The sequence below is a fragment of the Onychomys torridus genome, chromosome 4 (assembly GCF_903995425.1).
Source record: "Onychomys torridus chromosome 4, mOncTor1.1, whole genome shotgun sequence".
Classification (NCBI taxonomy): Eukaryota; Metazoa; Chordata; class Mammalia; order Rodentia; family Cricetidae; genus Onychomys; species Onychomys torridus.
In genome coordinates, this window is record NC_050446.1 from 137131158 (window position 1) to 137149840 (window position 18683).

The 18683-nt window shown below is 43.5% G+C and overlaps 1 protein-coding gene across 5 annotated transcripts in view; it reads right to left on the bottom strand.

Moving 5' to 3' along the window:
- The window catches only part of Zbtb46 (zinc finger and BTB domain containing 46), a 109706-nt gene that overhangs the window by 9686 nt on the left and 81337 nt on the right, over positions 1 to 18683 (bottom strand). For 4 of the 5 annotated variants that reach the window (XM_036184732.1, XM_036184730.1, XM_036184733.1 and 1 more), the window contains exon 3: positions 14508 to 14792. In XM_036184732.1, coding sequence (XP_036040625.1) covers positions 14508 to 14792 — 285 coding nt within the window. Of the gene's footprint in view, positions 1 to 13306; positions 14793 to 18683 lie in introns of those variants that run through there. The other variant, XM_036184735.1, reaches the window with a different exon arrangement.

Here is an 18683-nt window from a genome sequence, read left to right on the forward strand (position 1 = left end):
TATACCTAGGAAACATCTTTTGAAACTGCCTATGAGTGAACAATTGCTTTTCTTTTTGTAAAATGTAGTTTGGTCTCATATTTTTATTGCTGCTAAGCCACAAGATGCCACCTTCAGACAACACCACCCCTCTGGCTGTAGAATGCGCAAGTGGTCACTCAGGAACCTCTTCATTACTGCCAAGAATGCAGAGAACCACCAGTGACTGGGACAGGATAGGCAGGTTTGCTGTATGCAGACCTCGAAGATGACATCAGTGGGCACTTCCAGAATCAAACATGAATGGTCCTGTGTGCGGTTCCTCATCAAGTGATAATTTCCAAAATACTGCACTTGTGATGCATCTCATTAGTGGAACCAAACAAGTTATGCCTCATTTTCCCATTTATAAATGTACTAGAATGTCATTTTTATATTAAAATAACAAAATTAAGTAAAGAATAGACATTCAAATTATTCAGAATTTTTAAACATTTGTTATTTTATTTATTTATTTATTTATTTATTTGGGGGCATGCATGAGACAGTTAGATGACAGCTTGCAGGAGTTGGTTCTTGCCTTCCAACTTGTGTGGGCTCAGGGAATCAAACTCAGGTAGTCAAGCTTGGTGATTAGTGTCTTTACTTGCTGAGTCATCTTGTCTGGCACTCAGAAAAATTTAATCTTCTGTAAAGTGTGCATATCTTAAGAATCGTCTGTAGCATACTCAGAGGATCCTCTCAAGCCAACTGGAGTCAGCCCCTAAAGGCAGTGAATAACTGCTCTACCCTTTTGTTTTGCTATTCTAGGATTTTGTATCTGGAGTTATCTGATTGTGACTGGCTGGATTCAGTCAACATCAGTCTGGGGAAATGCAGTTGGTTCTTGTTAGTTGCAGCATAGTATTCCTTTGTGGGACACAGCATGCCCATTTCTGAAGATTCATCTGGGCCTAGTAAGCAGTGGTGCTGAAATGGGGCCTACATGTGTGCCTTAGTGGTCAGGAACTCTTATGTCTGTTAGGCACCAAAGAAAGGAAATGGACCACAGACTAGTGGCTAAGCAGCTTTTCAAAAGTTTACAATCCAACTCAAGTTACTTTTTGTGTGTAGTAAGAAGAGCACAGGATTTTCCTTCTGGGTGGATTTCCAATTCTCTCAGTACCATGTGTCAGACACACAAAGCAACCAGTCATCCATGTCACCAGTCTCTACCTGCAGCAATTCTGAACAGATGATGCAGAGTCAGCTTGTGTCAAGTTTCTCTTCACTTTCTACCAACCATGGTCTCTATTTTCTGAATTTGAAACTTTGATACAGGGGACCCCAGAGGATGGCTACTTCCAGGCCTGGTCATTCCCTAAAGTAAATGACCAGCTGTGATGGTTAATATTGTCAACTTGACAGTATTTATAATCACCAAAGAGCCTCTGGGTATGCCTGTAAAGGATCATATAAATTGGGTTGAGGTGGGAAGATCCACCCTAAATGTCTGCAGTATCATTCCATGGGCTGGGGTTCTAGACTGCACAAAAAGGAAAAGTTCAGCTGAGCACCAGCATCACTCCCTGCTTCCTGACAGCAGGTACAATGCAATATCTGCCTCCTCAAGGTTCTGTCACCATGCCTTCCTCCTCATGACAGACTGTATCCTTGAATTGTGAGCTAAAATAGACCCTTCCTTCCTTAATTTGCTCCCCAGGCATACAGCAATGAGAAAAGTAATGTTCCAGAGCCTCACTCCTACTCCTCTACAAGACTCCCACACCATGACTCCTGCTGCCTGCCTTTGATCCCCAGGGCAGGTGCCAGAGAACCAGGAGTTGTCCCTATACACCCTTACCTGGTTCTTCCTATGGAAACCACAGCAAAGTTACTCCATTTTCTCCCTCTGTCTGCCTCCCAAGTGCCTGGTGCTTCCCTGTGTGATTCTGCATGGTGAGACCTGCCTCCTATTTCTAGGGGTCAATGAGTATAATAAACTTATTTCTTTAGGGCAGGCATTTCTATGACTGTGACTCACCATCACTGATTAAAACTCAAACACAGGGCCCATGTTTGTGCAGCAAGTACTCTAACCTACTGAGCCATCTCTGTTTATTTTTTCTGTGCCTGTTTGTGTGCCTGCCTTCTGTTTCATGATACCTTTACTTCCCTCCTGCTACTTTTTAAAAATTTATTTCTCCCCTCTCTTCTTGACATGGAAATTTAAAACCTTCCTTTTTCTCTGTAGAGGGCAATTAGCTATAAACAATTATGGATGTGGTTTACAGGTTTGATAGAATGTACTTTTAGTATCATTCACCTGTAATCCTAATACCATTGACACAGAGATAGGGACATCCTGATTTGAGGCCAGCCTAGGCTACAAAGAAAACCTTATCTTGAAGCACACACACACACACACACACACACACACACACACACACACACATTCACACCATAGGGACATCCTGATTTGAGGCCAGCCTAGGCTACAAAGAAAACCTTATCTTGAAGCACACACACACACACACACACACACACACACACACACACACATTCACACACGCGTGCACACACACACAAAACAAACAAAAACAAACAGCTGTGAATAGTGGCATATACCTTTAACCTCAGCACTTACGAGGTGGAGGCAAGAAAATTGGGAGTAAAATGTCATCCCCAACTACATAGTGAGTTTGAGGCCAGTCTGGGATATGGGAGACCGCCTCAGGAAGACAGAAACCAGACAAAGCAGTTTTTCTACGGCTGAGGCAGGAAGATCCTTTGTTTGAAATCAACCTGGGCTAGTGTTCCAAAATAATAAATAGAGAGAAGGAAAGAGAAAGGGAAGAGGAGGGGAAGGAAGGGGAGTGGGGAGGGGGGGGAGGAAGGGAGGAAAGAAAAGAAAGGAAAAGAAAGGAGAGAGAGAAAAAGTGTTTATGTGCTTAGTGTCCTTTTGCTGCTAGATTCTGTTTGCTGGTAAGCACTTGCTCTGCAGTCTTGACCTTTGAAATTGTTGTATATGGCCCCAGCTGGTCTATGCTAGTAAAACTTTCCTGCTATGAGTTTGAAATATTCTACACTTGTTGATATACTGTAGAGTTTCTAATTGTGTTGTTACAGGCCAATATGTCTGTGAATATAGACATAGAATTTAAACAAAACAGAAAGTTGAATGTAACAATACAGAAAAAGAGTAACATCTTGCAACCAGATGGGTTTATTTCAGGAATGCAAGGTTGATTTAGCACTGAAAACCATTCAAATCCTATCCACTCTCACTGAGATTTTTGCTTGCTACTCTATCAATTACAGAGAGTGCTAAAAGCCTCAGTCATAACCACATTCTTCTCCATGTCTCCTAGTCCCCCAACTTCTGCTTCCTACCCTAAAGCTCAACCAAGAACTATCACCATGCAGGCTCCTCCCAGGAGAGACAGTTACAGCTATATTAAAATTATTGTGCAGTACCTGATTTCTTTAGGCTAGTGTTTACTTGGTGTATATTTTTCTATCTTTTTGCTTTTAATTTTTCTCTGTCTGTCATGTACAAACTGAAAAAAAAAAAAAGGTAGGCGGTACTTTAGTGCCTGCCTCCCCTAGCAGTATACAAATTATTTTTACTTACTAAACAAAACAGACAAAGCTGGACTAAGAATGCAGGTCAGCGGATGGAGTGCTTGCCTAGCAGACACAGAACCCTGGGTTCCACACTGGCACTGCCTGAACTGGCACAGTGGCATACGTGTAGTCATAGCACTTGGGAGGTAGAAGTAGAAAGGTCAGGAATTCGAGTCATCCTAAGCAATTCAGCAAGTTTAAGGATGGCCAGAGACACAGGAGACCCTATCTCAAACAAACAAATTAATTTTTTTTAAATTTTTTTTTTTTTTTAAAGAATACATCCCTGTCATCCCAACACTTGGGAAGTTGAGGCAAGAGGACCACATGAACCCAGGAGTTCAAGGCTAACCTTGGTGAAATTTTGTCTGGTGTATGTGTGTGAGCCTGACAAATTACTGAGGGGGAGTATTTGATCCATTTATATTAATATAAAGAGTTTCTCCCCCCCCCTTTTTTAGACAAAAGTCTTGCCTGCTATGGCCCAAGATGGTCTCAAACTTGCCATATTCTTCCTGCCACAGCATCCTGAGTGCTGGTATGTAGTCGTTAATCAAGCGGGGTTCAAGCCCACTGTGGTTTCCTATTTATCCTTCATCTTACCTTTAAATGGGTTGTGTGTGTGACAGTGGTTGTGAGCCACCATGTCTGGCTTACAAAAGAGTCATTTCAGATACTACCCTGCCAGTTGTACAGTGCCCACTTGATTCTGTTTCAGAGTCCAGTTACCTCGAAATCTTCTATCCTTTAGCCTACCTTCTTCATGACTTTCACTTCCTTGCCCATGTGTCCTTGAGTGATAACTGCCGTCTTCCTGATGATATGAAGTCCATGTCCATCTATGAAGCTACAGGGTCCTGTTACTCAGGACACTGATATTTTCTATTCAATGCTGGATACTTGGTGTTAAAGCATAGGAACCTCAGGCCAGGTGATCTTTCCCCAGAGATGGTGAAAGCTGCTGTCTGTTGTAGTTCACCTTCACAGAGATAGACCGACCCTGGAGAATGGCCTGATCTTGTGATGCTCCATATCAGCACCAAGGGCTGGGCTGGTTTAGGCTGTTTTATACCACACTAGGCCTTAACCTGAGAGTCCAGGGTCCCCCCATCTTCTCACCTGGCCTAGGCTTGGCTTCCTGCTTGTTCTGACTCTGCTATCTGACTGTCATGGCCTCCAGATTTTATATTCCTTGTGTACTTAGGTGGTGGCACTCTCCTATTTATGAAGGGTGTTCTGGGTACATGTTGCAGAGTGGGGGTAACCTATCTGTAGTTTCTTGCTTTTGGTAATTTTGTCCCTTAAGAATGCCTTGAAGACCCCTCTTTGTCAGTGGTACAAAACAGCTACTCTGTGCTCACTCTAATAAATGTGTCTGTGATGCCCCTGAAATGGAGTTGTCCCTCCTCAAGGCCTCCCAAGAGGACTGTCCTAGAACTTTGTGCCTAGGGACATCTGGGGTTTTGTGTGTTTCTATAGCTGGATTTTGGATTTTTTTTTTTTTTTTTAGGGAGGGGGACACAGCTTTTCAAATGTTTGTTGCATGGAAGGTAAGTCTGATACAAACTGATTATGGTAGAAATTGGAAGCTCAAAGAGTTTTCTCAGGCTGGAGAGATGGCTCAGAGGTTAAGAGCACTGACTGTTCTTCCAGAGGTCCTGAGTTCAATTCCCAGCAACCACGTGGTGGCTCACAACCATCTGTAATGAGATATGGCACCCTTTTCTGGCCTGCAGGCATATATGCAGAGAGAACATTGCATACATAATAAATAAATATTTTTTAAAAAGTTTTCTCAAGGACTCTCTGGGGATTCAGCTCAACCTGGTAGATTCGGTCAAGGCAGGTCCAGTCCCTCCTGCCCTGGAGGAGATGGGAATGGGAGGTGGGCTGGGGAGAGGGTGGAGGGGGTGGGACGAGGGAGGACAGGGGAATCCGTAGCTGATATGTAAAATTAAATTAAATTATAAAATAAAATAAATAAATTTTTTAAAAGTTTCCTCAAAAGTTTTGAGCTGAGCGTGGTGACATACTTATGTAATCCTAGTACTCAGGAGATGGAGGCAGGAAGATCAAAATTCAAAGTTATCTTCAACTACATAGTAACTTTGAAGCTAATCTGGACTATGTGAGATCCTATCTCTGAATAAACAAATAAATAAAATTCCTTTGAAAGGATGTTTTCTTTCTTAGTACAAGACATTGTCAAAAGGACTGTGGTAGACGCTAAATTATGCATTTAAGTCACAGTTATTAGAGTATCAATAAGTAAATGCATACTCAGTTGCTTTTCTATAAATAAACATTCATGTTTATGAGACTACCTCCCTGGTTTTAAGAATTTCAGATATGGAGTGTCTTGTGGCAGTTAATAGTCTAATACAGACAAAGCCAACTTCCCTCTGAAACTCTCCAAGAAAGATTGTCACATGTTGATATAGCCTTTAAAACTTTGTGAAATCAATCCCCAACATCAATACTTTAATGAAACATTTCAATGAAATCAGGCTTAAGTGTGTCCAGGAGCCTGCTGGGGATTTCATACACTTTGTGGCTGAAATTTTAAGGAAGGTAATATCCGCAGTACCCATGATGCAGCCAGCCATCTAGTCCATATGTGTCTACATCCCTATCACTTAGTGTCTACTATAAAACCACTTTTTTAGGTTCTCTGGAGTCTGTCCAAAATTTTAAGGGTTTTTTTGTTTTGTTTTGTTTTTTTAATCAACTCTACGCTAAGGGCACACTGGATGTCTTCAGAAAACAGCTCTTCAAATGGGCCTCAGGGACATGTCTCCCCATGGGCTGCCCAAGTTCATAACCTCCAATAGCACGCCCCTAAGAGCTGTCATGGTGCCCTGTGCCTTGCACAGTGTCAGTTGTACTCATCTATGCCACAGATGCCAGGAGCTGGGCTTCTCCATCTTCATAGCTTGCTCACTGTCATAGAGACTTCACAACAGGGACAGGCACAGGTAGACCTGAGTACTCACAGTGAAGATGTATCACCTGACTGATTTCCCCTCCCCCAGATACTTACCCACCCCACAGATGGAACACCTAGTTATTCCAGAACCTTTCTGGGTCCACTTGCTATTTGACAAAAGGTGAGTCCTTCTCTGGCTTCCTGGCACCCACCATATTTATAAACACCTGCTCTTAATGTTGAGCTGGTATCAACACACTCACCAAAAGATCAACAAGAACAGGTAAAAGGCATTTGTTTGTTCTTTTAAAAAAATCAGTTTCTAGTAACTCCACATTTGGAGGGATACAAAGTACAAGATGTCATGGCTACATTTAGTCCTCAGATGTTTAAATAAAGTAGCTGGATTAGAGGTCTGTGGCTTTACTCCCCATGGATTGTGTATTGTCTCTGTATGCAGCAACCCAATGTGAAATTCCTCACCTGGAAGTTGGGATGCACCTGCCCCCTGACCACCAAAAGGGCACTGACATAACTTTACCAGGAAGCTGGCAGAGAATTGGAGACCAAACCAATTATCAACACAAGCTCTATTTCCCACACATACACCTGCCATCAACTGCTTTGCCACACTCGCATTGGGCAGGCTGCAGCAAATGGATACTGTAGTAAAGTCTAGAACACTGGAGCCAGGCAAGGCAAACATGACACATAATCCAGAGCATGACAAAAGGGTGCCTTCTGAGGTCTGTCTCGCCTGGAAATCAAGGCAAGTCACAAGCTATCTTTCTGTTCACATGAGACATCTTCATTGTAGGCTCCTTAGGTGACTTCAGAATAGAGCTTAGTTCCTAAGGCCACCTGGCACAGTTACCCCATGCTGGGCAAAGACATCCAGGCCTATGAAAGGGATACTGGCCAAGGAGGTGCTAGATGCCTGTTCCCAGCATCCTGGCTGGAGAGAACCAGCTGGAGCCAAGTCCAGCAACAATGGCCCAGCCTATCGTCCAGGTCACAAGAGGTGTCAACCTAGAACCAGAGACAGATGTGTTACAAACCAACAGATGGGAGAAAGTTGTGTAAGATTTTTATAGACAACAAACTTTCTCACTCCTCACTCACCTGGTCACTGTCCAGATTCTACAAAGACAATCAGTCACTGGCCACCTGGAAAGGAAGGCTGTCATTAATTCCCAAAAACAGACGCGCAGAAGACAAGCCACCAGTAGAACACTAACTGTAGCTACGGCTTTAGAAAGGCCATAGAGGAAGAGTACCTAGTTAACTTCAGAATCCAATGTTTGAAACCATGTTCTTCTTGAAGACTTCTGTTTTCTTTCTGAAGGCAGCAAACAAACAAGCCTCCTGTTGGTTGGCAGTGACCCCTGCAGCCTCAGGAACAGGAAGAAGACTCCACCTGGTATCCATTGGGCCCCAAGCAGTGTGGGGTAAATACAGATCTCAGATAGTCAGAAGCTCACACTAACCTGACATAGACAAAACCTAAGAGATGGCCATTCTCCTCAGTTTTATAGATAGGTTAAATGAATCAAATGTCTTTGTTATAATAAAACTCAGCAAAACAAGATCAGAGAAATTCCTTGTTGTTTTTTATCTCAGTGTGTTCTGAGTCTTGAACTTACAGGCCTAAGTAATCTTCCCACCTCAGCTTCTCATGAAGCTCAGAGAAATATTCAAAAATAAGCATAAAGCAATTTAGCACACATGTCACTGTGAAAATGAAGTCAGCATTCGTGAAAGCTAATGGTTCTGCTCACCTGGAGGACTGAGCTGAGCATATAGAGAGGCTGGAGGCAGAATGGCTCTTAAGACCCTATGTGAAGCTGTTCCAATTCCTCGGTTTGCATTTTGTTCACTTGACAAGTCCCAAGATATATGATTGGTTCCAGACTGCCCAGGTGTGGCTGCCTTAAATCTTACCTGGGCTGGGAAGCAGTGCTGACTCCCTGGGTTCTGTCTCCTAGGAATCTGAGTACAAGTAGGTAGAGATGTGTACACTCTGCTCCAATGTTCCCCATGAGCATCCCAGAAGCACTGTCAATGTTCCTGAGGAGTGCAGCTGGCTAGGGCACAATGCCAGGGTATGGTTGGAGGATGGGCTTTTAGTACTTTCACCAGCTAGTCAATTCCAATAGCAGGGATTCTTGCATATCACTTGCCTGGGATGGGGTCTCTTTCTAAGAACAAAGTGAGTCCAATAGAGGAATTGGCATGGAAAGTTAGCTCTGAGAGCCAGGCTCCTAACAAGATCTCCAAGATGCTCTGGCCTGTGCCCAGCTTGACAAAGTCTCTTGTAGGAACAGAATAAAATTCCAGATCAATCTAGCATTATGCTAAGGTCCTGGGCTGTTTGTTTAAACACCATAAGGAAATAGTCTTTAACAATCTCTAAGCCAAAACAAGCTGCCTTTGTTCTCTGTAGAATAAGTTCCTGTGCCTCTCTCGGCCTTGTGGGCCCTGTGGCCACAGAAAGAAGTACATCCAAGTCCAATACTATGCCAGCTCCAGTGACAACTTCACCAGTGGGTAGGTTTTAAAGGTGGATAGCCATGCCCTTAGGGCCTGAAAGGAATATGGAAAATTCACACAGGACATAACTGTGCTATGCAGTTCTCAGGGGACATTCTATCGGTGTGCTTGGGGATAGCACATTTAGCATTTTGGGGTCATCAAAGATAGTGAAAGGAGCGGTAGTGGCACATGCCTGTAATCCCAGCACTCGGGAGGCAGAGCCAGGAGGATCTCTGTGAGTTCGAGGCCAGCCTGGGCTACAGAGTGAGTTCCAGGAAAGGCACAAAGCTACACAGAAAAACCCTGTCTCGAAAAACCCAAAAAGATAGTGAAAACGGCAGCAGAGACTGTGGTGTCATAGCCTCCCAAGGCCAGCTGGTCTTATTTGCTCATGTAAATCAGGTGCTCAAACTCCTGCAGTATTTCTCTCTAGGGCCCATGGAGGAAAGACTAGTGTCAAGGCTTCAGGTGTCAATGTGCACCCACAAGTACAACTTGTAAAACAGTAACAGTGAGCTACAAATGACTTATTCCCTGGTTTCTGTTCAGTGAACAATGACTATGAAGACAAGTTGTCAGCTTACTGCTGAAAAAGTATCAGGAGAGAATCAAGTTAACCTGAATCAAAAGAAGTAATGTAAAGTCCTTTTCTGGGGACATCAGTTACAAGAATGGTGATCCAATAATGAAACTACCATCTTGTTGAATTTATTAGGCCTATCTACAAAAAGAAGAAAATTAAGTTTTTCTAGAATGTTCTAGAACCATCTAGAGAAAATTTCTGAGTATTCACTACTTTGTACTATCGGTACCCATGTTTAAAAACCTGCAGGAGAGGCTGTAGAGATGGTTCATTGGTTAAGAGTGTGTACTACTCTTCCAGAAGACGTAAGTTCAGTTCCCAGCACCCACATCAGGCAGCTCTGGCTCCAGCTCCAAAGGGATCTGGCACTTTCTCTGGCCTCTGTAAGCACATTGTTCTCTCTCTCTCTCTCTCTCTCTCTCTCTCTCTCTCACACACACACACACACACACACACACACAAATATAAAAACAAAAATAAAGTATATATTAAAAAACTTTCAAGTGCATGGTTTGATGGTGCACAACCCTGTCATCCTTTCACTTGGGAGGTAGAGATAGAAGGCTCAGAAGTCCAAGGTTATCCCTAGCTATGTATCAAGCTTGAAGCCAGCCTGAGCTACATGAGACCTTGCCTCAAAATACAATAATAAAAGAAAAATCTGCAACTTAACTAGGTTCAGTGGTTCAGGACTGTATCCTAGCACTCAAGAAAGTGTGAGAGGAGACTTGAGATGTCTGAGTCATACATAAAAAACTGGTCAATTTATCAAGAATCTGGAGACTTGAGATCTGTCTGAGTCATACATAACAAACTGGTCAATTTATCAAGAATCTGACTCAAAATCAAAGTTAAAAAAGGGTGGAGAGGATTTCAATGGCAGATTATTTATCTACCATGCTCAAGGCCTAGGGTGAATCCCCACTATAAAATAACAATAATAAAATCTTAAAATACAATTGAATTCCCATACAAAATTGCCACGGCCAAACCACATCTATATCAGTGTGTGAGCAGAGAGTCAGGTCATAGCTAGGGCACCAATGCTTCATGTCCTTTACCACAAAACAACCACAAAACCACAATGAGGAGCTATAATATTACCTTTCTGTAACAACATTCCATATCCATTGGGTCTTGTGTCCTTCAGGTACTACAGTGGAAGTCTCAGCCCCACTTGGACAAAGCTTGCCACCAGCAACACATGTGGCAGTTATAAGTCCCAACACAAAGCCAAATCCAACCAAACACAGCAGCCAGAACCCTGACACCCTGTCACCAGAGTAATCTTCTTTCCCAAGTGCTTCTCTGGAGCTCGTGGAGATCTCTTGATGAAGTGGGGAATACCCAACCAAACACTGGAGCTTCTTTTTAAACCTATTAGGCATTCTTGGGTATACAGCCCTAAAAAGGAGGTTTCCCACAACAGATCTTCCAATACACCTGCAGCTCAAAGGATACATTTACAGAACTGGAAGGTGAGCTGGGTGCTTAGGCAGGGTACACAGGCAGGTTTGTGGAATAGAGCTGCCCCTACTTTAGTCAGCCACTCATCTCTCCCCAACTTATAACAACCCAGGCCAGTTCATTAACAGTAAAATGAAACACACCATCCTGTCAGCCACATTAAGTCCTGAAAGTCAGCAAAGTGATGAAGAAAAGTTCCAGTGTGCCGGAGACTTTCCTCCAAGTGTCCAGAGCAACAGATGACATCACAGAGAAATAGCCCTCCATCACACGCCACTGACAATCCTTGTTTCTGCTCCACACAGGCGCAGGTAGCACAGCAGGCTGTACTGCGCACTCAGTGGATAGAAGGGCACATGGCACTGTCTGTCTTTCTACAACACTGCAGAGCTCACCACCAGCAGAATCAGTACTACCTATCCCTAAACATTGCCACAACCCCCATAGCCAACTGCCCATCATGGATACTTATGGTAGATCCTGACATGGTGAGACAAACCACACATTTTGGAAGACAAAAATCTATTTCTGAATATTTCCATGTTTCATTCTAATGTAGCACAAAACCAGGCAGATTTAACTTAGGATTTTAGAAAATAATGTTTAAAATAGCCTACTCATTCTTCTGCATCTACAGCCCAGCAGGTGTGTTTCATGTACTACACATAGTCAAAGTTCTATAGTTCACACCGAAACCTTAAATCTTGCCACTCAAAAAAAAAAAAAAGGACAGGATTAGTATGAAGCCCAGGTTAATTCAAACTCATGATCCTTCTGCCTCAGCCTCATCAATGCTGGGAGTACAGGTGATCACCACTAAATCCAACATTTTTCTGTCAACCTCTAACCATATACATAGAAAATAAAAAGGACAAATTTATATGAAAACAGTGGCATATTTAGGATACTAAAAATAAGGATGTTAAAAACAACATTGAAATAGCAAAATATCAAACCTAAAAGCTGATTCCACCTATAAAGGACAGAACAGGATGAGCCTTGGCAATCTGCAGGAGTACGAGGATGCATATGCTAAGCCTCAAAGGAGGTCACAAGGAGGCCTTGCTAACCTACTCCACTTCCAAGCTTTATAGAACACAGACTGAGAAGTAACTCATACCAGAAGAGATCTGGGAAGGAAAACACACGCTTATAGCCCCGTCCTTGCCTGGCACTACCTTGGCTTGGCTAAGCTATAGCACCTCCTAAAGCAAGGAGGGCCTAGACCAGGGTCACTCAGACAGCAGGACAGGAAGGGGCTTCCTCAAGGTCACTGAGGTCAGACCAAAGGTCCTGCTGTAGAAAGTAAAATCAGCTTTTAGGACTGGCCATGCCCTCTCGTTCTGAACACGACTACCGCACAAACAGGCTAAAGTTTCTTTTGAACAGAGCTCATGCCAAAGTGAAGCTACTAGATACAGAAAGGATAGAAAACCTGCAAAACATTTCCCTCATTCCAAAATTATGTATTATATTCATTCTCTCTCTCTGTCTGTGTCTGTCTCTGTCTCTCTCTCTTTCTGAGTCAGAGATTCTCTGTAATTAGCCCTGGCTGTCCTAGAACTTACCCTGTAGACCATGCTGGCCTTGAACTCATAGAGATCTGCCTGCCTCTATCTCCTGAGTGATGGGATTAAAGGTACATACCACCAAATTTATTCTTAAAGACAAACAGTATCTGGGGAATCAGGGAACAAACAACTATTTGTTACCCCAGCTTTCCCTGAAGGGGGAGTTTTACACTACATTGGACACACATGTCCTGTGAGTATGAAGAAAGAGTGAGAATAATCAAGACCTCAACTCATCTCCACTGTTCCATGTTATCCACAAAAATTGTTGAATTTTAGAACTTCTCTGTTCATGTGAATTCCAGGTACCCCAATTCACCTATAACCACCTCCACGAACTGTCCCAATACTCTGGGACTTTCGGGAATCCAACATCTGTACCCATAAATAGACTTTGCTATTGAGACATTCACCACACTGGTTTGTCCAAGCTATGTTCAACACTCTTGGATGCTGTTTGTTTAACAATCACAACAGCTATGGATTGGCCCCATCTCCATTTCCCAGATGTGGGAAACAAGGTCTGAAGTGTTTTTGACAGTGTGTGTAATCTCAGTGCACACTGATGAAGTAGCTCAGCTTGCCTCCATGGCCACTTGATAGGTAACTTGGAAATAAAGAGAGCAGACATCATTTTCCACCTTTAGTCTTTATTTGCCATAAGTAATTTTCATAACTCCTCAAACCAATACAAAAGCCCAACAAATAATGTTTTAGTGCTCATGGAAACAAAACTGTAAACAAGATCCAAAGTGCCAGCATCAAAGGCAACTGGAAACTGTCCTGTAATTCAGTGGCTTGGAGGATGACCAGTCACCACCACACATGTACTTGGGCTTCCTGGGACAGGATACCCCTCATGTTCCCAATTCGATGTCTCCAGTGTGGGGTGTGTCCCTTCCTTCCCCACAGAGAGAAAAGTATCAAGTCATTTTCTCACATTCATGCTGAGCACCAGATAAACAGGAAGTTCTGGAGTGAGGTTGATGCCCAGGGCAGTCACACCATTCTCCCGGCATCACATATGGCTCTACAGTCAGTATGTACTGCGACAAGGGAAACAGCCTGTCTTGTGGCTATGAGCTCTACAGATGCTAATGCCTCTTGTCTCACAGTAAAAGGTACTTTTGGGGAGCCAGCTGCTAACAGCAGCTGCCCTTCAGCTGCAGCGTCAGTCTGTGGTTTGGATTTCAGCTAGACACACTAAGGTCTTAAACGTCAGTCTGTGGTTTGGATTTCAGCTAGACACACTAAGGTCTTAAACACAGCATCCAACTCCTTTCTAAAAATATACACATGACCAGGACTCTCTAGCAAGAACAAAGCAAGCTCCACATCCCTGGGTCAGCGGCTCTCTGCATGTCTCCTACACAGAACAAATCCCAGCACAAAGGCTGGTAGTGGGACCAGCAGAGGGAGCCAATACCTGTTCCCTGGACACAAAAGACTATCTCTGGTACCAGACCTGCCACTGGCTTAAAGGGGTTTGTGGTTTTAGGTTTACTAATTGTGTGTACTTTTAAGCTCAGTGGGTTTTAGATTCAGATGCTTCAAGTTTGAGCACAAAACATTCCAACACGTACTCACTGCTCCCTCTTGATGCCCAGCAACACATACCAACTCCCTTCTTGTTCTGTAGAGCAAGTATGCTGGTCCCATAGGATTCAAAGCCAGTCCACCTCCTGAAAGACCTTGAGGTAGCTGGAAGGTAGGTGCAACTCACAGCCAATCTGCCTGACAGACAGGCTGCAACCTCCTCCTTAGTGACACCTGGGTCTGAGAGTTAAAATGAGATGTTTAAAATCAAATCAGGACACAGTGACACACCAGAGGTTGCACTTACGAGACAATGAGTGGGCACCTTTGGGCAGGTACTCGAACAGAAGCGAGCCATCATCCCCGAGCACGTCAGCCTTGAGTGACAGCAGACTGTTCTTACTCATGAGTGCTGCACGCAGGTTGGCCACTGCAGCGGCCTGATGCAGTGCTCCATCCTTCTCTGGGGTGAGGGGTGGGCCCAAGTAGCTGGTTTCTCCTCCTAGGAGGCCCTCATCGATGTGTGCATAGAGCTCTGCTCTCTCACCTCGGCTGTCTGAGCTGCTGGCCTCAGTGACGGTCAGGTCCACATCTAGGGAAGGACAGGAACACACAGGTCATTTGGGGATGTTGCAAGTAGGAAATGAAGACAATTAGGAGCATAAAGGCAATGAGCTTCAGTCCAGCCCAGCCCTCTGAACCAGTGTACCCACCCAGAGCAAAATGTGCTACTGATCCCACCTGCCTAGACCTGTAACATGCCACACAGCACAGCAAAATTTACAATCCAATGGGCACTTCACTCATAACCAGGGTAGAAGGCCACTAACCTTTGATAAAGGGTCAAAGACCTGAGCCCAGACCCAGCTCTGGAGCTATAGGATCTCCTCTTCTCAAAGAATAGGGTGCACTCAACATGCACCAATGACCGTTAAAGCTAAAACTATAAAACTCTTAGAAGAAAATCTAGATGACCTCAGATTTGGCAATGGGTTGTCAGACACCAAAAGCACTAGCAATAAAACATAAATTGGATTTCATCAAAATTAAAACCTTGTGCCAGGTATGATGGTGCATGCCTGCAGTTCCAACACTTAGTAGAAAGAGGCAAGAGGACCAGGAGCTCAAGGTAACTCTCAACTACATGGTGAATTTGTGACCAGCCTAGGCTATATGAGGCTTTGTCTCAAAAATAGAATAAAATACAAAATAAATAAAAACTGACATGCTTCAATGACAACCCACAGAACACAGAGAGTATGTACAAGTTACTTATATAAATTTTGAGACTGCGTCTCATGAACCCCATGTTAGCCTCTAACTTTTTTTTTTTTTTTTGAGACAGGGTTTCTCTGTAGCTTTTGGAGCCTGTCCTGGACTAGCTCTGTAGACCAGGCTAGCCTTGAACTCACAGAGATTCACCTGCTTCTGGCTCCCAAATGCTGGGATTACAGGCGTGCACCACCACTGCCCGGCAGCCTCTAACTCTTTAAAGCCAAGGATGACCTTAAACTGCTAATCCTCCCAGCCTCCACCTCCTACATCCTGGCATTACAGATGTGTGCTTTCATGCCTTGTTTACATGGTACTGGGAACTGAACCTAGGAGCTACACATACTAGGTAAGCAGTATACCACTGAACTATATTCCATCCCAAAATTATATAGCTGATAAGATACATATCAAGACTCTAAAATACCTTTTAATTCAATAATAAAGGTAAATAAAAACATGCAGTAGATCTGATTAGACAGTTATCTAAAGACACACATGGCCAATATTCTCACAAAAAGATATTCAAACATCTTTGTCATAAAAGAAATGCAAATCAAAACATAATAAGGGGCTGGGGGGGACTTCTCAGTGGGTAAAGAACACTTTCCATTAAAGCCTGCAGTTCTGAATTTGAATCCTCAGCACTTGGGCATGACTGTGGTAAGTGCTTGCTTAGCATACCCAAGGCCCTGCATTCAATCCCCAGCACTGTAAGAAAAACAAAACTACACTAAGATACAATTTCACACCTGTGAGAACAGCATCTATCAAACCAACAGAAAATAACAAGTATCAATGAGGAGATGGAGAATCTGAAGCGTTGCTATAACTGAAAATATGAATCATGCAGCATCGGTGGAAGGTTTGCAGCTGAAGTTTTCTCCAATCCTGCCTGGCCCACCATCAGGACAAATCTCTCTCACCCGCCAGTCCCACAGCCGCTCAGACTCAACCAAGTAAACACAGAGACTTATATTGCTTACAAACTGTATGGCCATTGCTCAGGCTTCTAGCTATCTAGTTCTTACATCTTAAATTAACCCATTTCTATAAATCTATACCTTGCCACATGGCTCATGGCTTACCAGTATCTTACAGGTTGGTACTCACGGCGGCGGCTGGCAGCGTCTCTCTGCCTCAGCCTTCCTGTTCCCAGAATTCTCTTCTCTCTTTGTCCCACCTATACTTCCTGCCTGGCTACTGGCCAATCAGTGTTTTATTTATTAACCAATCAGAGCAACGCATTTAACATACAGAACATCCCACAGCAGAAGGTTGGCAGTTTCTCAAAGGTGACAGATCCAAGACACTCTAGTTAGAACAGCAGAAGTGACCAAACAGGAAATCTGTTATTCTTTACATGAGAAAAGTAAAAAGGGGGGGGGGGGCGGTAAATGTCACATAGGATCTGAGCCCACCTGTTCCTCTACCCTCTTGCTCTAAGGCTCCTATCTTAATGAAAAGATAGCCATGTTCAGGCCACAGTGAGAAGTGCCCCTCCAACACAAGTGCTAACGACCCTCCAAACCTTTTCCCTAGGAGCACGGAATAAAAAGCAAAGAAATTATCAATGTTTCTGTGTGCTTAGGGCCTGGGATTTAAGACAACTTTTTAATTAGATTGTATTCATTTTTTTAATTTTGAGTGTGTGCTCTGACTGCATGTATGTATGTACACCACATGTGTGCTTGATGCCCACAGAGGTCAGAAGAGGGCATCAGATCCACTAGAACTGGAGTTATAGATGATTGTGCACCACCAGAGGGTGCTAAGAATCAAACCCAAGACCTCTGCAAGAGCAACAAGTGCTCTTAGCCACTGAGTCATCCCTTCAGATCAATAGTGTGATTCTTCAGCAACTTAACTCTTAAGGATTAACATGAATTTAAAGTACATTTCTCTTTAGCATCTAACTTTCTGAGCCATGTTCCTGCAAACAAGTGGATGGTGGGTGGGATTTGGACAGTAGCTCTTGGCATTAGCCTCCAGACTTATGACATTTAGCCAACTGTGACAAGAACTGCCCCACTCTTCCCAAAATATAGCTCCCAGATAAACAGATTACTTCCTACAAAGGCTACTGAAATGCTTCTGTGAGCTAAGAGTCAACATAGCACACAAGCATCTTTACGAAGATATGGAAGCTGACCAAAGCAAACATGTGACATGACAAGTTACATGACTGAGCACCTCACTATCACTGTCTCAATTGTTAGAGGCAAATAGATTTGGTGACATTACAGGGAAAAAAGACTTTAATGGCAATCTTAAAAAATAAATTGAATGAATGGCGGGACATAGTGGCACATGCCTTTAATCCTAACACTTAGGAGGCAGAAGCAGGTGAATCTCTGTGAGTTGAAGGCCAGCCAATCAAGAGAGACCCTTACTCAAAAAATAAAAACAATTTATGCCATATGTGGTGGTTCCCATTTGTAATCCCAGCACTTGGGAAGCAGAGACATGATTGCTGAGAGGTAGCAGCCAGGCTGAACTAAAGAGTGAGAATCTATTCTTTTTGTTTTGTTTGTTTTTTTTGAGACAGGGTTTCTTTATAGCTTTGGAGCCTGTCCTGGACTAACTCTGTACCAGACTGGCCTCCAACTTACAGATATCCACCTGCCTCTGCCTCTCAAATGCTGGGATTAAAAGCAGGCATCACCACACCTTGCAAGATTCTGTCATTTTCTTCTTCTTCTTCTTCTTCTTCTTCTTCTTCTTCTTCTTCTTCTTCTTCTTCTTCTTCTTCTTCTTCTTCTTCTCTTCTCCTTCTCCTTCTTCTCTTCTCCTCATTCCTCCTCCTCCTCCTCGTCCTCCTCCTCCTCCTTCAGTGGGTGCTGGGGATGTAGTTCAGTTTGTAAAATGTTTTTTTGTTTGTTTGTTTTTGAGACAGGGTTTCTCTGTAGCTTTGGGGCCTGTCCTGGAACTCACTTTGTAGACCAGGCTGGCCTCGAACTCACAGAGATCCACCTGCCTCTGCCTTCCGAGTGCTGGGATTACAGGCGTGCGCCACCACCATCCCGTGTAAAATGTTTTAATACTATGCACAAAGCCCTGGGTTGAATCCCAGAACTGTATAAATCAAGTATTGTTGCACACACCTGTAATCCCAGCACTCAAGAGGCAAAGGCAATGTCTCCAAAGTTCAAATTCAAGATCATCATTGGTTACATAGAGACTTGGAGGTCATTCTGGACTTGAGAGCCAG